We start from the raw sequence: 17769 nt of genomic DNA, 5'->3' as shown, positions 1-17769 counted from the left end.
TTAATAAAATATTTTAACATAAAAAACAAGTAAAAATACAAAAATCAAACAAAAATATTAATTTATTATGTGCGAATTATTGAGCTGATTGCCGAATATTATTTTGAATTCAGAGGACTTTAACGTCGATGGAGCAAAACACACACAAGAGGGCACCAGCTTCCCTGAAGCTCCAGAGAAGAGGAAGTAGAAGAAGAAGAAGAGAGGGAAGCGGAAGTAGAAAAAGAGGAGGAGGAGAATCGTAGAGGAGAACTGTTTACAATCGTAGTCAGCCACAATTTATATGGTAACGTTTACACTGTTTGTAATAAGAGGTGTAGCCAAGTGAAAGAGTGTAACGTTAGCTAACGTTAGCTAGCAGCAATTCAATATGTTAAGCAACATTATACGATGGTGGATTTTAAAGTTCAGAATCAGAACCTGGTACCCATGTTGTTTTACTTTGTTGTTCTGTGTGTGTGTGTGGGGGGGGGGGGGGGGGGGGTAATTAGGCCTGTGTGTATTACTATCACTACAGTAATACACTGTTTACTATACTTTATCAGTAATATGATTAGTACACGGGGCAGCATGTATGAAATACTGGATAACCAACCAGACTAAGGGCCCGGGGGCCCCAGAGCTTGAGGGGCCTCTAAACCTGCAGGTTCACTACAAGTCATGAGCGTCTACATTCGTAAGAAGTTATCACCACTCAAGAACAACATCAGCTCATACGTCCTGTCATTTTCCATTCTGTTTTCATTCATTCATTCTGTATATTTATTTATCTACTCTGGCACCTCCACAAACATTGATGAAAACATACTGATTCGACTGATGCATCTGTGAAGTCAGATGGGCCAAAAACAGAGGTGACGTACGTGTTTATTAGCATCTAGAGCAGGGAAGTGAGGTTTGTTCAGAAGTGATCACTGTCATTTAGTTATTTATTGGATTTAATACAACAATTCTCAACATACACAGCAGGAATAATATTACAAAAACCCCAGTGCAGTGAGCTGTGCTGCGATGGAACATTAACTGAACAGACGTCCACAGGTTTAGTTAAAACGTGAATCTGTCTTATCTGTGTGGTCTCACCTGTGTAGGTGTGATGCGTGTCCCTCTGAGGTGGGTGCTGTGGGACGTGAAGGACACGCTGCTGAAGGTGCGCTCCTCTGTCGGAGAGCAGTACTGCAGGGAGGCTGAACGAATGGGCTTGAGCGTCAGTCCTGCGGAGGTGGAGGCTGCTTTCCATCAGGCATATCGACGGTATTCCAGCAGATACCCAAACTATGGCATCATACAGGGCCTGGATGGACAGTCTTGGTGGATGGGGGTCGTGCGGGACACTTTCTCCCAGTGCAGAGTGCAAGACCCAGCCCTGCTCAACACATTGGCTCAAAACCTCTATCACAATTTCTGCAATGCAGAGAACTGGGAGGTAAATGACAGATGATATGATCCGGGAGTCGTTTATGTATGTATGTATGTATGTATGTATACATTTGTTTATTTAGAAATCATAGATGAAGAAGACAATGATGGAATTATTGATGGTTATAGTTGATAACTGATGATTCTTAATGCAGAACTCTCAAGTCATTTTCAGACATGTAAATATCTCGATCCAATTATGTACAGAACACCGAAAGCTCTTGAATCTCTGTGTCTTTCCAATTTGGCATCTTCCTCGTGTATTGAACCTATTTTCTGAGATATTTGTATAATTGTAGGAGAATATCCAGAGATCATTGCACGACAGAAAGCAGCGTCAAAAACTTAGCTACAGACAGATGAAGCAGAAAACATCAACTGATTTGCCTGATGTCCTTTTTTTGTTTTAGGTATTCCCAGACTCGAAGAAGGCTCTGGAGAGTTGCTCTTCGCTCGGACTGAAGCTTGGTGTCGTGTCCAACTTTGACTGCCGCTTGGAAGCGATTCTACGCGTTTGTGGTCTGCGCTCTTACTTCAGCTTCTTGATAACGTCGGAGGAAGCAGGTGTAGCAAAGCCCAATCCTGTCATCTTTGATCAGGCACTGCAGAGATGTGGCGCGACAGCTGCGGGTGTAGCTCATGTTGGAGATCATTATGTGAATGATTACCTCTGCCCTCGCTCTGTGGGGATCCACGGGATCCTGTTAGACAGACACAACAAGCAAAACCAACCCGACGTTCCCCCAGAGCACCGGCTCAGCTCCCTGGAGGAGCTGCTGTCACGGCTACAGCAGCACATGGATTAATGCAAAACAACCATGTGCTCAAGTGCAAAGCTACTCAGACTAACTGAGGTTCAGTGAGGGAACTCATTGCAGGGATGAATTCATGTGAAGCACTTCACTGCTTCTCTTTAACTGATGAAATGCTCCTGCTAGAAATGTACAGGCAAATCCTGACTAATATATAAACTGTATGTACAGTGTGTAACATTTTTATTGTAAATAAATTGGGAGCAATAAATATTGTTTTTTTATATTGTTTTGTCATACGAACACCACATTAAAAAAAAAAACAGATTCGTAAAACACTGCAGCAAAAGCACAACAAGGATCATAATAATGAAAGAACATTCAAATCAATGTAAAAGAAAACTTTCATTATAATTAGAACCCAATTAATGATTTAGCACTGATGATATTAAGTAATAACAGATGTTTTTTCATCATAGAGCACTCAGTTTATTAGATGCCTCCCTAATAACAACGATCATGTATATAGGACAATATGTTGTGTGATGTGGTTAACCCTTTTTACATCTGGACTTCTGTGTTGTGCACTCAAGGGGGAGCTCCAATAACATTTGCTATATAGTGACGGTGTCAGGGTTAACTCGGGTACAGAGACTAAGAAAGTGTGTTGTACAAATTGGAAGCATTGATTTTGAAAGACGAGCATTTACCAGGTAGACAGGCTCATTTTATTTCTTGCAAATTCAATAGTTCAGCCTCAACGTGATTTATTTTGAACGTCCTGTTGTAATCTTTCTCTGTTGAGTGCCCCACCTTTATGGAAGTGTCATATAAAGTACTTCTCTGAAGGGGGAGTAACAATGAGTGAACTAAACCAATCAGTTACCAAAAACCAATCAATTAGTTAAATTAGAAAGTGCATCATCTACTATTTGATGATCACTTCACTGTCTGGGTTCATTTTTAACAAGGACAAAACATTTCTTTAGTTGTAGCTTCTCAAATGTGAGCATTTGTTCTAGGCCTCTAAACTAAATCCGCTGTGTTTTGCACAGTGCTCAAACAAAACCAAAGATGTCGTCTTTGAATCCGTGAAACTGTGATGATATTTTTCCACTAATCTCTTAAGTATTTATAGTCTGAATGATTTCATTTAGAAGTTGTCAATAGATTCATTGATAATGGAAATAATCAACAGTTCCTGCCCTGAACACGATGCATCAAAGGACAGAAACTCTCATAGAACTATGTGATTTTGTGGCTTAGTTATACTAGTGAAATAAATAAAAATACTTTTTTTTTTTTTTAACTAAACAGACATGTATCACTGAGTGGGTTCCTAAATCGGTTCCTAATTATAAACTGAACCATCATTACTTCACCTTCATGTAAATGATCCGAGGTGATTTGGGTAACGTGACCTTTGTAAGTGAAGCCTCGGATCTGTCATCATCCCTAATGATTTGTTTCTGTGCTCAGCAGTGAGAACGAGGCAGGGTTACTTAACCCTAATACCTTTGTAAATACTCTTATTCCAAACCATCTGCTCAGAGGCAGATACTGGGAATGTTGGGCTGAGGATCAAAAGCTGCAGAGGAGGATGGAAGCGGATCGAAACAGACCAGAGTGGCATTGCAATCCAGAGCCGAGCTCCAGCCTCTTATGGGGAGTCGGGATTGACATGTGTCCAAATCAGATTTGAAGAGAATCCGGGTTTGAGAGAATTTCCCGAAGTCCAGAAAACTGCCTTCCATTTACAAGAATGTTAGAAATGGAAGGTTTTTACTAATTAGTCCAGATTTTTGTTTGTCTCTTTCTTTTGATTTCATGCGGTTGCAGTGCTTTGTGTCTTAGAGGGTATTGTGTACCTTTAGGGAAGTGCTCACAAGAGCTGCTTAATTCAAAGCTGGTTTAGTAGCTCAGCCAGACGGCTCTAAAGGGCTCCACAGAAATCCAATTGCAGACATAATGGGATTGCAAAACAAAAAGACGGAGCTCCTCGTGCGGAGAGCGAAAGGCAGAGGAGACGCAGCACGTTACGAGGGACCATGTCGACATATAATGGAAACAAACAGCATGTATGTAGCTCAACCCTTTTAATGCCTTAACATAAATGGATGTAAATTCTGTTAAGTAAAAAAAAAAAGAAAAGGTAAATCAAAAAACCAATGGCGATACAGAAGAAGGCTGAAACGTTTCCTTCAGCTATTAAAGCACTCAGGAGTTTGGCTCTTTGTCCAATTGTGCCTCGGGTTCAGGTTTTCATGTTGACATTTCTATGTCTTGAAATATTCCGTGGAAGAGAAAAAAAGAAGAAGTGTTGGATGATCAGAGTATTTGCAGGAAGAGAATAAAAAAAAAAAGGGGGGGAAAGCGCTCGGGGAAGTAAATAGGTCACGCAGCGGATCAAATGAAATACAGCACATCAGACAATAATTGATAAATGAAAAAATACAAAGACTCCCATTTTTTTTTTATTCTTCATTGGAAAACAAATGCATATAACTGAGGATTTCCAACTGTGACAACATATATCTGACAAAATAAAGGGTGATTCCCCTTCCATAGGATTTTTTATATAGACATTTTATGTACACACACACACACACACACACACACACAGAATATGCCTGTGGTTTTGATATTTACACATTAATGCTGTAATAACAAACATTAACACACATTGAATGTAAATATCATCACATACTGTAAACAAAGCAAAGTATCATCCCCTCAGCCTCTTGGCTTGAAAATACCATCCCATTCAGTTTATAGTGGAGTTAATTTTGATCTCATTACACAAAGCATGAACACACTGTACTGTACATCCATGTCAGTTTTCATTCCTTCGCCAATTGTTATGATGATTACTAATTATGATCCAGTAAAATGTTTGGTTTCAAACTGACCCTCGGAGGCTTTTCTCACTTTAAAATGATTTCAATTCAAAGCAGATGCAACGCTATAACACCATCGGAAATAAAAAATGTTTGTGTCATTTCTTGAAAAACACAAGCTGTGATTTAAGTGCATGCTTAGAGTGGAAGTGTAAAAACCGTGCAGCCTCCTCCTCTCAGTGTGCATTCAGGCCAAATAATAAAAACAAGTGTATTTGGCATCTCTCACTATGTAGACGCTTTTTATAAGAAGACCCTTTAGAGCACTGGCTCTAAAGGGTAAATTGAACGATGATCAAACTTACAGAAATGTGCAAATTTGACCAAAGTACCTAAGAACAATGTGAACACCCAGGATGTGAAAATGTTAGTACAGTTATAGCTTGCATTTAAAAAAAGAAAATCTCCGGTGCACGGAACACGTTCAAGTGCAGCTCAGAAATGAGAAGATAGTTTCTCTCCAATGCATATTGAAACCACACCGGGACAATTTGCAGGTGCAGCCTCTGCGTAGACTCATTGGTGGAAGTCTTCGCATATCCAGGGGTTTTAATCCATTAGCAGTCAGTCCAGTTCCAATTCCTACTCCTGTCAGGTGACGTGAGTTCCTTCTTTAAAAACAGACACTAAAACAGTTTATTTTTTAAAGCATCAGTTTCCCCCACCTCCATTTCTTAAAAATGTCCACTGTGCATGTAGAGTTCTTTTGTGCAAGGAAGTTAAAAAGACAAAATTAGGAATTGGGATTTTCTGACTTGAGTCAATGAATTGTTGTCGTCCCGCAGCCTTTCCTAGTCGACATCCACACAGGATGGTTCATTGCCTTGCAGATCTTTTCTGATGTCCTCAGGCCGGTCTTAAATAGCAATGGAGACACACTGGGATCTCCTGCATGAGGAATGTGGCTTCAGCTTCATCCTCACGGGTTCAGACAGACCGGTGTATTTCAACAGAATCAAAAGTTTGAAGAAAAACACGTTCCTGGGTTTGCTGCAGTCCAAAAGTCCTGAGTCACTGTGAGAAAAAGAAAGCCAGGGAACATGTAACCACCCACATCACGCCGTCCCACCTCACCTCGGCCGCTCGGAAGATGATGCTTGTTCTCCTCGAAGCCATGGCTGCTGGAGCAGAACATGTGAATCCCACTTTGGATGAAATCCTGAGGGTCTGCAGGTCGAACTTAGGAGGTGGACGAAAAACACGCCATGATGCAAACAGCTCGTGTTCCGCTCGGGTGTCTCCTCAAACCACTGAAAGGGAACAGGTGAGTTATTAGTTTCATTTGAGGATGCTAAGGCCACATGATAGGTTTTTCTCATCTACAAATAAAATGTGATTAATCCTATACCAGGATATATATCCTGATATTTCGTAATGATTCACTATGGCAGAGTCTAAAAACTATTAAAATAAAATACATAAATGAGACGCAACATACATAAATCATGATACTGAAAGTACTGGATGTGTATTAATCCACTGCTGATAACGTTCACAACAAATAAATGTATGCAAGTACTTTTTTTGATATATGTATGATATGTTTGCACAAATTCACTCTTACATTAGGAAGAAAGGGCTCAGCACCACACATAGAAGCACAGTTGGAAAATCCTTTCATTCTTTTGTTAAATTATAACCAATATAATAATAAATAATAGCTATTTATTCAACTCAGACCAATGTGTGCAACACTGGACCATCTATATGTATTAAATTCTACATCAACTGCCGTGCTTTGATGTCATTTATCCTTTTTCCATCAGAAACAGCCTTAGAAATGCACTTTCTTCAGGTTTTTAAACAGGAGAACTAAGTGACAGTACCACTCTCCGATGGATAGCCGGATGCTGCGTGCTTCTCTGAGACGTAGTGACGTGCGTGGCTCAGCCTCCGACACTCCTGTCTCCACCAGCAACTACACAAAGAAATGACTTCACAGCTCAAAATCATTCTGGCATCATCATCCCATATTGTTATATTTGCAAGAACGTGGTGTAATGTATGAAGGTTGCGGGGGGGGGGGGGGGGGGATTGATTTTGTAATAAAATGAAAATAAAAGAATATATGTTGTTACTCACTGTAAAAGTGTACACAACACCATGACCAGAACACACCCAATGACACACAACACAAGCACTGTGGCAACGGTTTGTTGTCTCTGGTTTGTTGCCACGACAGCGAGCAGGTCGGCGTGCTCACACCTCATCCCGACAAAACCCTGATGGCACCTGGGACACGCACACAGATTAGTTTGGTAAGAGAAACAGTGGTTTATGAAATAGATGATTTTATACATGACTCGTCAGAGAAATGCTTTAACTGCAACAATTCAAAACCACAGCAGATATAAAAAATCAAAGAGCCACAGCTATGTTCAGTCGAGAGGGAAAAGGTTTTTATGTTATGAAAACATCTCATCTTATCGACGACTCAATAAAGCGAAATTACTGAACAGCTTTCATAAAATGATAAGGGGCTCTGCTGTGTAAAGATTATTATAACCCCGAGCTCATGTTTCCTGTGAATAATGTGATTTTCAAAATAAAACGTGGCTGATTTGTGTAAGGTGGTTTTCACATTTGGAGAGGGTTCAGTGTTCTTCTTCTCATTTACATAAAAGCAGCCGCCTTCAGTCCAGCATCACTGAGTTTCCTCTCACATCTGAAGCTCCTCAGCGAAGATCACAATCGACCAAACTTCAGCTTCTTATACAAGTGATTGAACAGCCTCAGATCCTCCGATTTCTCTAATGTGTCTTTCGAAAAGAGCGACAGAGTTTCTCTCCATCTAAATATTAATTCCAAACCTTTAAACGCTCTACCAGGCAGAGCTAACTACACAGAGAAGTCCAAACCAGTGTTTTTTTTAAATTGCACATATGTTCCTCTGTGCATGAGAGATAATAATTACTATCACTGCAAAGCACAGTGTCAGATTTTGTTCTTTCTTTCATTTCTTCTGAACAACAGATTGATAAATATGCTGAACACTGAGAAATCAAAGCACTGAAAAACGTTGGCATTCACATTTTAATGAGTTCTGACTTACACACATGCTGGCGTCTCCTCCAGTATCAGGAAGCGACATGTACCGTGGAAGCAGAAATGGCGGTGGGAGTCTGGACAGTCGTCGAAATGAGAATGAACAGCGGCCGCCACAAACTCTGCGTAGACAGATGAGGAGACATAGTTCACATACTTGGGTAATTGTGTGTTTTCTGAAAGTTTAGGACAGCTATTCAGATTGTTCCTCAGACTACGACCCATGAGTATTTCCCCTTAAAACCAATATAAAATAAACTAGAATGGTGCAAACCTCCACCCAGGCCCAACATTTCCCCAAAGATATCAGTCTCCTCAACATCCATGCATTATTCCCTGAGAAAACAGTGAAAATGTCAGATAAACGTCCCTAACACACAAAGTTAAAGAAAGAATTAATACAATTCCTGCATCTGCCCCTTTGTCCACATCTGTGCCAAAATGTAATAAGTTCTGTCTTGACCTTTGTCTCATCTTTGCATTGAGTTAAAATGCATTGATTTTGGTCGTTTTTGCGATATCCAGCTGACAAACAAACTGTAGTTGGGTGTGAGACACTTTGACATTCTATTGATAAAGTTCCTCCCTGAATTCGACCCTGTGTTACAATATCAAATGTAATTCTAGTGCCTTTAGTCCACGACACAGGTGAATATCATAAATCTAAAAATAGCCTAAGTACGTACAGACCTGAAACAACAACATGTTCTAAATCCTAAAGCTGAGACCCACGCCACTGCGGGGAGACTAAAGTCTTTTGTTCCGTGTTGCGTGTGGATTTGTGATGGCTTACATCCCTCACTGTACCTGGGAGGGACGGTTACAGTCAAAGAAACCTCCCAGAGGATCCTACAGACAAAGACCTCCATGCCATCGGGCCTCAGGGGACATCACCATCCCTGCAGGAGTCCTCATTCTCCTGCAGGGATGAAAGCCTTATTGTGACTCCCCTTTCTTTTTCCAGAAGACTATATCAGTTTTCACTCCGACGATCAAAGTATCAGCACAGACATATCTGGTTAAATGAACCTCCCAGATAAAATAGGACACTTTTTTTTTCTCTTTGTACACTCAAGCTGTACAGTCAGACTCAAACAAAGGTCAGTGTTCCACATGCGGCTGAAACCGATGCCACAGTGTGACATTCAGGGCGAGGAGGAGGATGAGCATCCGGACAGAGCGCGGCAGAACAGCCCTCCTCACACAATCCATCCCAACGGTAAATGGGCTTTTGGATTGCAGCCTGCGTGCATTGTCTCCTTCTTTCAGACCCCGTGAAAGCCCTCTGTTGTCCCCGAGGCATCTGCCGAGCAAGCCCTCTCTCGTTCCATGTGGTTTTGGCAGCGGAATGACGAGAAGGTTGAGATGGAAACCAGGCTTCGGGGCGAGCGAGTTGCTTTACACATAATAACTTAATTCCGTAGGTGCAGCTTCTTCTTTTCTTTTTTGAATTGCTGAATGCAATTTTCAGTGGCAGCCATCTGAAATGTACCACCACTGCTGCCCTCGCTCATGCTAAGAGGATCAATTATCAGTGAGCGCCACACTGTCTGTATAATGTTCAGCAGGGAGCTTTGCAATGTGGAGAACTGCTGCTATGAGAGCAACGCTGCAGTGAGAGCGGATGAAAAGGCTGCAGGGAGGAAGTGAAATACTGGGACTTCTATTGTCAACATGGTTTGACAGTGACCTTGAAAACGTATAACTTACTTTTAACAGGAGGGACGCTAGTTGTGGTAGTCGGTGTGGCAGTTGTCGCGGAGGTACTTATGTTGCCAGTGGTTGATGTGTTCGGAGCCAAGGAAAAATTTGTTTCAATGGGAATTCCAGCGTTGATGACTGTTTCTGTGAACTGATTGTTCTGCCCTGCTCCAAACATCAGGAGAGAATCTGCACAGCGGAGAAGAATCAGCTGTCAACACATCATACAGGCTGATGTGTGGGATTACAGGAACAACCACAAAATGCCTGCAGGATAGAATAATCAAAGGAGAATCTAGAAACTCTGATCCAAACCAGGATTGTGACGGTTTCTTCCCCGACCCATCCTCCCACCAGGTTTCATGATAATCTGCTCAGTAGTTTGTCACATCAACTAACAGACAGACAAGCGCTGGTTGGAAGCAAAACCTCTTCAGTGGCGGTTATACAGACCTCCTGCTGTGCAAGCACCACAGACAGTGGACAGATTGACGGACATGGATCTCGAGCCTTCGCCTCCATCTTCACACAGTATGACTGTACTCACCGTTCACTGTGCCGATGTCGGTCGTGGTTGGGATCGTCGTGGTGCTGGTGCTGCTGGTTGCTGCAGAGCTGCCTGTGGAGCTGTTTGGAGCAGCGGTGGAGTTTGTGTCGATGGCAACGCGAGCCTCGATTGCCGTGTTGCTCGGCCCCGCTCCGAATGTAAAGAGAGAACCTGCGGCGGCAAAATAAAACATCTGTTGGAATGTGCTGCTGATAGGAATAGGGACAAATCCCTGCAGGAATATAATGAAACACTACACGTTCACTGTAAACTCACCATCGAGTACCACAGACATACTAAAAGTACCTATAGGAATATAAAAGAATATAGATATTACTCTCCCAGCAGGTGACACATGTCCTTCTGTGGTGCACAACCTGAGGGGGAGTCTATCATATCTGCCCCTGGGCTGTGATCATGTGACCCACTTATCAATGTGATATCGATGCTTCATTGTGTAACTGCTGCCTAACAATAGCAACAGGGTCAAGCATCCACTAAAAGGATGAATCCCAAGCACTATAAATCCTGCAGGTCCTGTGAAGACATGCGATCACAGCCAGAGACTGAAAAAACACACAAAAAGATCAAAGGAGTTTTGGGGAAAAGGTTGAAACCAAAGAAAATATGGAAAATTTTACTTTTTTAATTCTCACCATGAACAAAAAGAAGATCCCTTCATCCAAACAACAACAAATATGAAGTTTAAAAAGGCTGCGTTGAGTTATTTACTAGGTGTCCAGATTAACCACAAAAAGATCAACATAACCTGCAAATTAATACCACAAATACTTAAATTGCGATACAGTTGTCATTGTAAGTCATAATGTGATCCTACAAATTAAAAATCATTATTAGAACTCTGATCACTTTAATCGTCACAAACTGAAAAGTCAGGATCAAGATGTAGACTCAGGTGAATTTTTGTTTAAATCATCCACTCACCGCTTATGAGAAAAATTGTATCCCAGAAAATCCTCGTCATCCTGGAGATTGGCAGCCTGCTACTAGAGAAAGTTGACGGCTGAGTCGCGGGAGTGTGAGAGGAGCCGGGTCATTAGTGTTGATGCAGACTCCAGCACACACAGCAGCATCAGGGGAAGAACACATGTGATCAATCACACAGCAAATCAGTGCACTGCTGTCACACATCAACATGTGATCAACTGAGTTAAGTGGAGAAAAGTGACAGAGCTCGTTTTCTCTGCACCAGCAGCAGCAGCATGAGGAGGAGGAGGAGGAGGATGAAGGAGCCTTTAACTTCACTGGGTTTCAATTGAGGAAACTCGTGTAATCCTGTCAGAGGCTGACCAATCAGAGGCGGGGGCGGGGCTTCGATTCATTATGACCTCAGTGTGACAGATTTGTTTTAATCGTTGTTTAAATAGTCAGACTTTTTAAGTGATTTGATTTAAAGCGTGGGTGCTGCTCAGTAATCCCTTGACTTGACATCATGTAACACACTTTTATTATTTAAAGTCATGTTTTATGATTTTTAAATATCTATTTAAATTAAAATGACATCTTAAATGTGATCAAATTAGAGTCCCTGTAATGGAGATTGTATCCTCATTTTGCATTTATGTTATTTAGAATTTGAATTGTATCTTGCTGAGATAATAACAATTAAAAAAAATGAAAACAAATTATGGAAAGTGATGTTTTAGATTATTTTATTTGATTGATTTTATCATTGAAATATGCAAATGACGGGCTTATAAGAAACCATCATTTAGAAAAAGTTCAAAAAGAAAGAAAGAAACCAGAGACAAACTAAAGAAATAAACCATCTCAACCTTTTTTTCTCATCAGATTTTCAGCTCTAAGCTATAAATAGAATCATTAAGTAAGTTAACAGATTTTTGTTCTCTGGGTTCTAAATTTACAGAAGAGAAAATAGCTCTTCTGCTCCATCTGTTCATTCATCTGTCAAACTGTTTAATCCACAATCAGGTCCCATGACCAAAAATGGCCAAATTCCCATGAAATGTGGTGTGAGTTTTTTTGTATGTCTATCAGATTCAGAGAAGCTGCTAAACCTAACAGGGAGCATCAGTGAAATCAAACTGGTCCCAAACTGACTGGTAGACTGTGTTTCGTCTATAATAAAATAATCTCAGAGATGAAAAGCCCCTCAATACATCATGTGTCTTCCCAATCAGCTCCTCCACTTCAAAAAAGGAAATTATATTCTAATGAGAAAGATTAAGATTAAAAACACGAATTTAATTATTATCACTGTTGATGATTGCGTGGTAATAAGTAACCGTGTTTCATTCTGTAAAAAAGGAAGTATGAGAGGAGATGTGACTGTAGTTATTCCACGGTCTTCTGAAATTGTAAATAAGCTGATTGATTATGTGACCTAAGTACAAACCACTTCAATGCATTTGCCTTCTTTACTGACTGTTTGTTTTCTCACCCACAGCTGAATAGATTTGATCCGTCTCACACAAAGTTAATGAGACTCCTTCAATAGTTTCCCATGTTGTACAAAGCAGCCTGCAACATGTCAAACCAGCACCACCTGCTGGACAGGAGCAGTTAGAGGAGAGGGGATCCAACACAAATACATATTATCACTTGATATTACGAATACTACTACTACTACTACTACTTCTACTACCACTTATAATAATAATGATAATCATATTTACCTTAGATGCATTGCTGGATTAATAATGTGAAAAATGCCACATGCTTTAGGTTTACTGTATCTTCTTAGCAAAATTTAAATGTAATTTGATAACATATGTAATATCAACAAAGGGGAAATTATTATCTAATTTTAGAGGCCCAGTTGTCCTGTGTTCAAAGATCTAGACCTTCATCACTATTTTAAGCTTAGATGGTGCGATTTCCTAAATAACTATATTCTATTTTATCGGTTTATAGGGTAAATTATTGTGTCAGTTGTATTTAGTCATATTAACACAAACCAATGCACACAAACCTTGGGTTGATAGATATCCTCCAGCATGGGCATACATGCTTGGTGCATACATTGTATATGGTGTATCATTACCAGAAAAACGAAAAAGGCTTTAGGTGCTATTGGAAAAAACGACTTTATCGTTAAATCACTAAATACATCAAATATATATGATTTAATGAAAATCAAATGTATTTATAGTTAGACCACCACATCCATACTGTAATATAGTTTATATAATTAATTTACAAATTGATTATATAAATTAAATCATTTTACATTGACTTCAGTGCCATGAACATGTCTTCTGATCTGTTATTGACCTCAACCATAAATAAATTGAGATAAATGTGTATATTTACAGTAAATATATAAATGATAATGACTTTTGTGTGTGTGTGTGTGTGCGTGCGTTCGTGTGTATGCGTGTGTGTGTATTTGTGTGTGTGTGTGTGTGTGTGTGTGTGTGCATGTGTGTGTGTGCGTGAGTGTGTGTGCGTGTCAGATGGGCGTGGTCAGTGTGATGGGTGGGCCCTCAGATGAGATGATAGTATTATTATTGTATTGTTGTCATAATTAATATATAGATTTGACCAAATGTAAAAAAGTTAAGAAACATTGTTTGTCTATGCTTTGCTGTGTTCGTATGAATAGTAGCAAACTAAATGAATCACACTGATTTGTTTCACTCCAACACTGTGTTAATTGATCAATGAATCCTGTATCTATATTCAGAAAGACAGAGGTAGATGTTACTGTACTAGTTATTTTTATTCAAAAAGTTTAACATATTTACAACACATCATTAGATCATTTCAAATATGTACAAAGGGGGACAGGGGAGGGGTTTGTTTTGAGGAGTAGAAAAAGGGTGAGGGCAGGGGCTTCTCCACCTCTTCTCTCTCCTCCAGCTCATCTCGGCCTCCTCCTTTCTGTAGCTCAGTCCCATAGTTGGAGTTTTCTCCTGCTGCAGTTTCGTCTCCTTTCGGCCCTGAAGCAAGCACCTTCTCGTTCTCGTTCTCCTTGTCCTTCTCCTTGTTGACCTCCACCTTACTGCTCCTTCTTGTCTCAGGTTCCTGGTGCAGGCTCCTGGTGCAGACTTGCTTCCAGAATTTTAGCCTTGGCCTGACAGTCAGTGAGCTCAGCCAAGCAGTCAAGATAGGCCCTGAGTCGAGCGCGCCGTTTCTTGACCTCCTTCGTTATGACATCATCTTTGTCTTTCAGGTGGTTTTCTAGCTGCTCCACCTTCTCCTTCAGAGCCTGGATCTTATTCCCCTTCTCCGTCTCCATCTCCCTCTCGGTCTCAGTCTCAATCTTAATCTCCTTCTCCTTCTCCTTCTCTTTCTCTTTCTCTTTCTCTTTCTCTTTCTCTTTCTCTTTCTCCTCCTCCTTCTCCTTCTCCACCGCCATAATAACATCATCTCTGTCCTTAAGCTGGTTTTCCAGCCGCCACACCTCCTCCTTAAGAACCAAAATGTTCCTGTTGGCTCGGAGGATTTCGACATTGTAGATCGTCACAAGTTTCTCCTTCTCCTTCTCCTTCTCTTTCTCCTTCTCCTTCTCCTTCTCCTTCTCTTTCTTCTTCTCCTTCTCCTTCTCCTTCTCCTTCGCTTTCTCCTTCTCCTTCTCTTTCTATTTCTCTTTCTCTTTCTCTTTCTCCTTCCCTTTCTCCTTCTCCTTCTCCTTCTCCTTCTCCTTCTCCTTCTCTTTCTCTTTCTCCTTCTCCTTCTCCACCTCCACCTCCACCTCCACCTCACTGCTACAGCTTGTATCAGGCTGAGGTGGCTCCTGGTGCAGCCTTGCTTCCATAAGCTTAAGCTTGGCCTGACAGTCAGTGAGCTCCGCCAAGCAGTCAAGATAGGCCCTGAGGCGAGTGCGCCGTTTCTTGACCTCCTTTGTTATGACATCATCTTTTTCTTTCAGCTGGTTTTCCAGCTGCTCCACCTTCTCCTTCAGAGCCTGGATCTCATTCTCCTTCTCCTTCTCCTTCTCGGTCTCAGTCTCCTTCTCCTTCTCCTTCTCCTTCTCCTTCTCTTTCTCTTTCTCCTTCTCCTTCTCCTTCTCCACCCCCATCTTTATGACATCATCTCTGTCTTGAAGCTGGTTTTCCAGCTGCCACACCTCATCCTTAAGAGCATTAATCTTCCTGTAGGCTGTGAGGAGTTCGTCATTGAGGATCTTCAGAATATCTGGTTTCTCCATGGTTTACAGCAGAGAGTAGATCTATCTTTTGATGAAGCTGTTGGAACAGTGGATGCACTATTTTCAGAAGAAGTTTCCGTTCTCGTCTGGATCTTGAAGTCAAATGGCTTTTGTCTGCAGGTGACAGGATGAAACAGTGTGTAAGATTTAGGTGAATTTGATCTATCAAACATTCAATATAAAACAATTGACACAGATAGACACACGCAGAGAGAAGGAGAGAGACAGACTGGCTGGTTTAAGCGAGCGAGAGAGAGAGAGAGAGAGAGAGAGAGAGAGAGAGAGAGAGAGAGAGAGAGAGAGAGAGAGAGAGAGAGAGAGAAGAGAGAGAGAGAGAGAGAGAGAGAGAGAGAGAGAGAGAGAGAGAGCGAGAGACTCCCCTCCTGCTACGTGTGTATCTGGTTGCCATGGAAACTCAACTGAATGCATCTGTTCTCTCCTCACTGGGAAGAGGGAAATCTAAACTCTGAGTGTGCCACTCAAACAACTATAATTCAGAAACTATAAGTCCTATCTGTGAAATAAAGACATCGTGAGAATTCCAAGACTTTGCCGGACACACAGATATATTTGAAATTTGTGAGAGTACAAAAATGGGACCGTGTGAGCAAGTTATGCAAGTTGATGCTCCTTCCAGAAAAGTTTTCTCTGAAATAACATTAGACCCAATAGAGAGGGATTGTTTTTTTCCTTAAAGGAGCTACACACCTCATGTAATGTGCTCCTAGCATTAACTTAAGCTTCCGTCAACTTGTTCTTCAACACATTCAAACTAAACATTAACCAAAAAATCTTTTTGAAATAAAACTTCCCTCATCAATCACCATGGCACCAAGCCATTGTTAAACACCAAGGTTAATCTTCCCAATGTTACAAAAATCTCATTCTTTGGTTGAATAAGATGTGAAATGTGAAAATATCCTGGTGCTACAGGTGTTTTGTCCACAATGCCTCGCTCTGCCTGGCCTCGGCTACCTAACGCTACTTAGCATCAAGTTAACACATATCACTCATTAAGATAAGCAGCAGAAAACACAAAAGAAGCCAGCAACAATATTTTCACATTTGTCATAAAAGCAACAGAAAACAGCACATTGTCAACATGTAACAGCAGAAGCTTCATATTATACAGTGGTTTAATTTCAAACTTGAATAATGAGCCTGAATTGTTTCGGTTAGCATGCTGGGTAAATACAGAGAGAGAGTGAGACATGACTTACCTCAGTCAAGGTCAGAGTGCAATAGCAACTGTCTTAAATTTTAACAGTATTTAAAGCAATCAACAGCCAATCAGAGGTCTCCTATCAAAATACCAACTTTGATGCTGTTCATCAAAGCATCAAAGGAGGTATTGGGAGAGTGTCCCTGTCAATCAAAAATAATCTTCTATTTCAAATCTTAGCATCTGGTTGCTATGGTGATAGAACCACCTACTGATGAGGAACTTTTGCGATAATTTATTTCGGTAAATAAAAACAGGACGTTTCATTTTGGTGGACTTTTAATTGCGTCACTCTTGCAGCATCTGATCTTTAATTTTTTAATGGCTCCTGTCTTATCACCTTCTTGTCTTAGTATTAATATATATATAATATATATATTATATGTATATATACAATATATACTTACATATATGTTTATATACATATACATATGCATGTATACATACATACACATACACATTGTGTGATGGTAGAAAATGTATTTTGTTTCATTTAATTCTCTATTGTTCATTTCGTCGTGTAACTCTTAGCCGCAGTATTTCATCACAAACGAACATGTGAACATTATACAACCCAGGATATTTCCAAACAAAATTCTGACTTAAATAGTTTAAATTTATTTTATCAAGAGGTTCATGTCACACACTGTATGGAGAACATTTTAGAAAAGACGATTTTCTACAACCACAAATTCCATTGCACAAGTGTTTTGCAGCAAAAAATACCTTCATAGGTGTCTATGGATGAGAGTAATACATCTCAGAGCTCAAACAAAACCTAAAGAATCACGGAGACGGATGACCAATTACAATACATATGACTAACTGGATATGAAATGACTTCTACAAGAGGATATGAGATTTTGCGCAGCCCTAGTTTTCATTGAAATGCTTGTTCTCTCACATGAAAATACTTTGTTCTTTAAAATGCAAAACAATGTTTGTCAGTAGGACTTCCTGATATCTTCCTCAACGATGAATGGACACACATTCTGTTCATCCACCGACTGCCCTACCTTACACACGGCATGAAAGTATGATTTTGAAGGTCA

The 17769-nt window shown here is 40.5% G+C and overlaps 2 protein-coding genes across 2 annotated transcripts; one reads left to right on the top strand and one right to left on the bottom strand.

Annotated features, from left to right (window-relative positions):
* The first annotated feature begins 155 nt into the window (after positions 1-155).
* hdhd3 (haloacid dehalogenase-like hydrolase domain containing 3) lies at positions 156-2442 on the top strand. The gene is made up of 3 exons (XM_053445989.1): positions 156-286; positions 1092-1426; positions 1830-2442. Exons 2-3 carry the CDS (start codon positions 1097-1099, stop codon positions 2223-2225), a joined length of 726 nt encoding a protein of 241 aa, XP_053301964.1. The 5' UTR covers positions 156-286; positions 1092-1096; the 3' UTR covers positions 2226-2442.
* A 4400-nt stretch (positions 2443-6842) lies between these two features.
* tgfa (transforming growth factor, alpha) lies at positions 6843-11346 on the bottom strand. The gene is given in 7 exon segments (XM_053445999.1): positions 6843-6986; positions 7151-7176; positions 7179-7300; positions 8121-8235; positions 9824-9958; positions 10362-10532; positions 11307-11346. Coding segments are annotated over 7 exon segments (753 nt in total).
* Positions 11347-17769: the final 6423 nt, after the last annotated feature.

This window comes from Pleuronectes platessa, chromosome 2 (genome assembly GCF_947347685.1).
Source record: "Pleuronectes platessa chromosome 2, fPlePla1.1, whole genome shotgun sequence".
Lineage (NCBI taxonomy): Eukaryota > Metazoa > Chordata > Actinopteri > Pleuronectiformes > Pleuronectidae > Pleuronectes > Pleuronectes platessa.
This window is presented reverse-complemented; position numbering and strand designations above follow the sequence as displayed.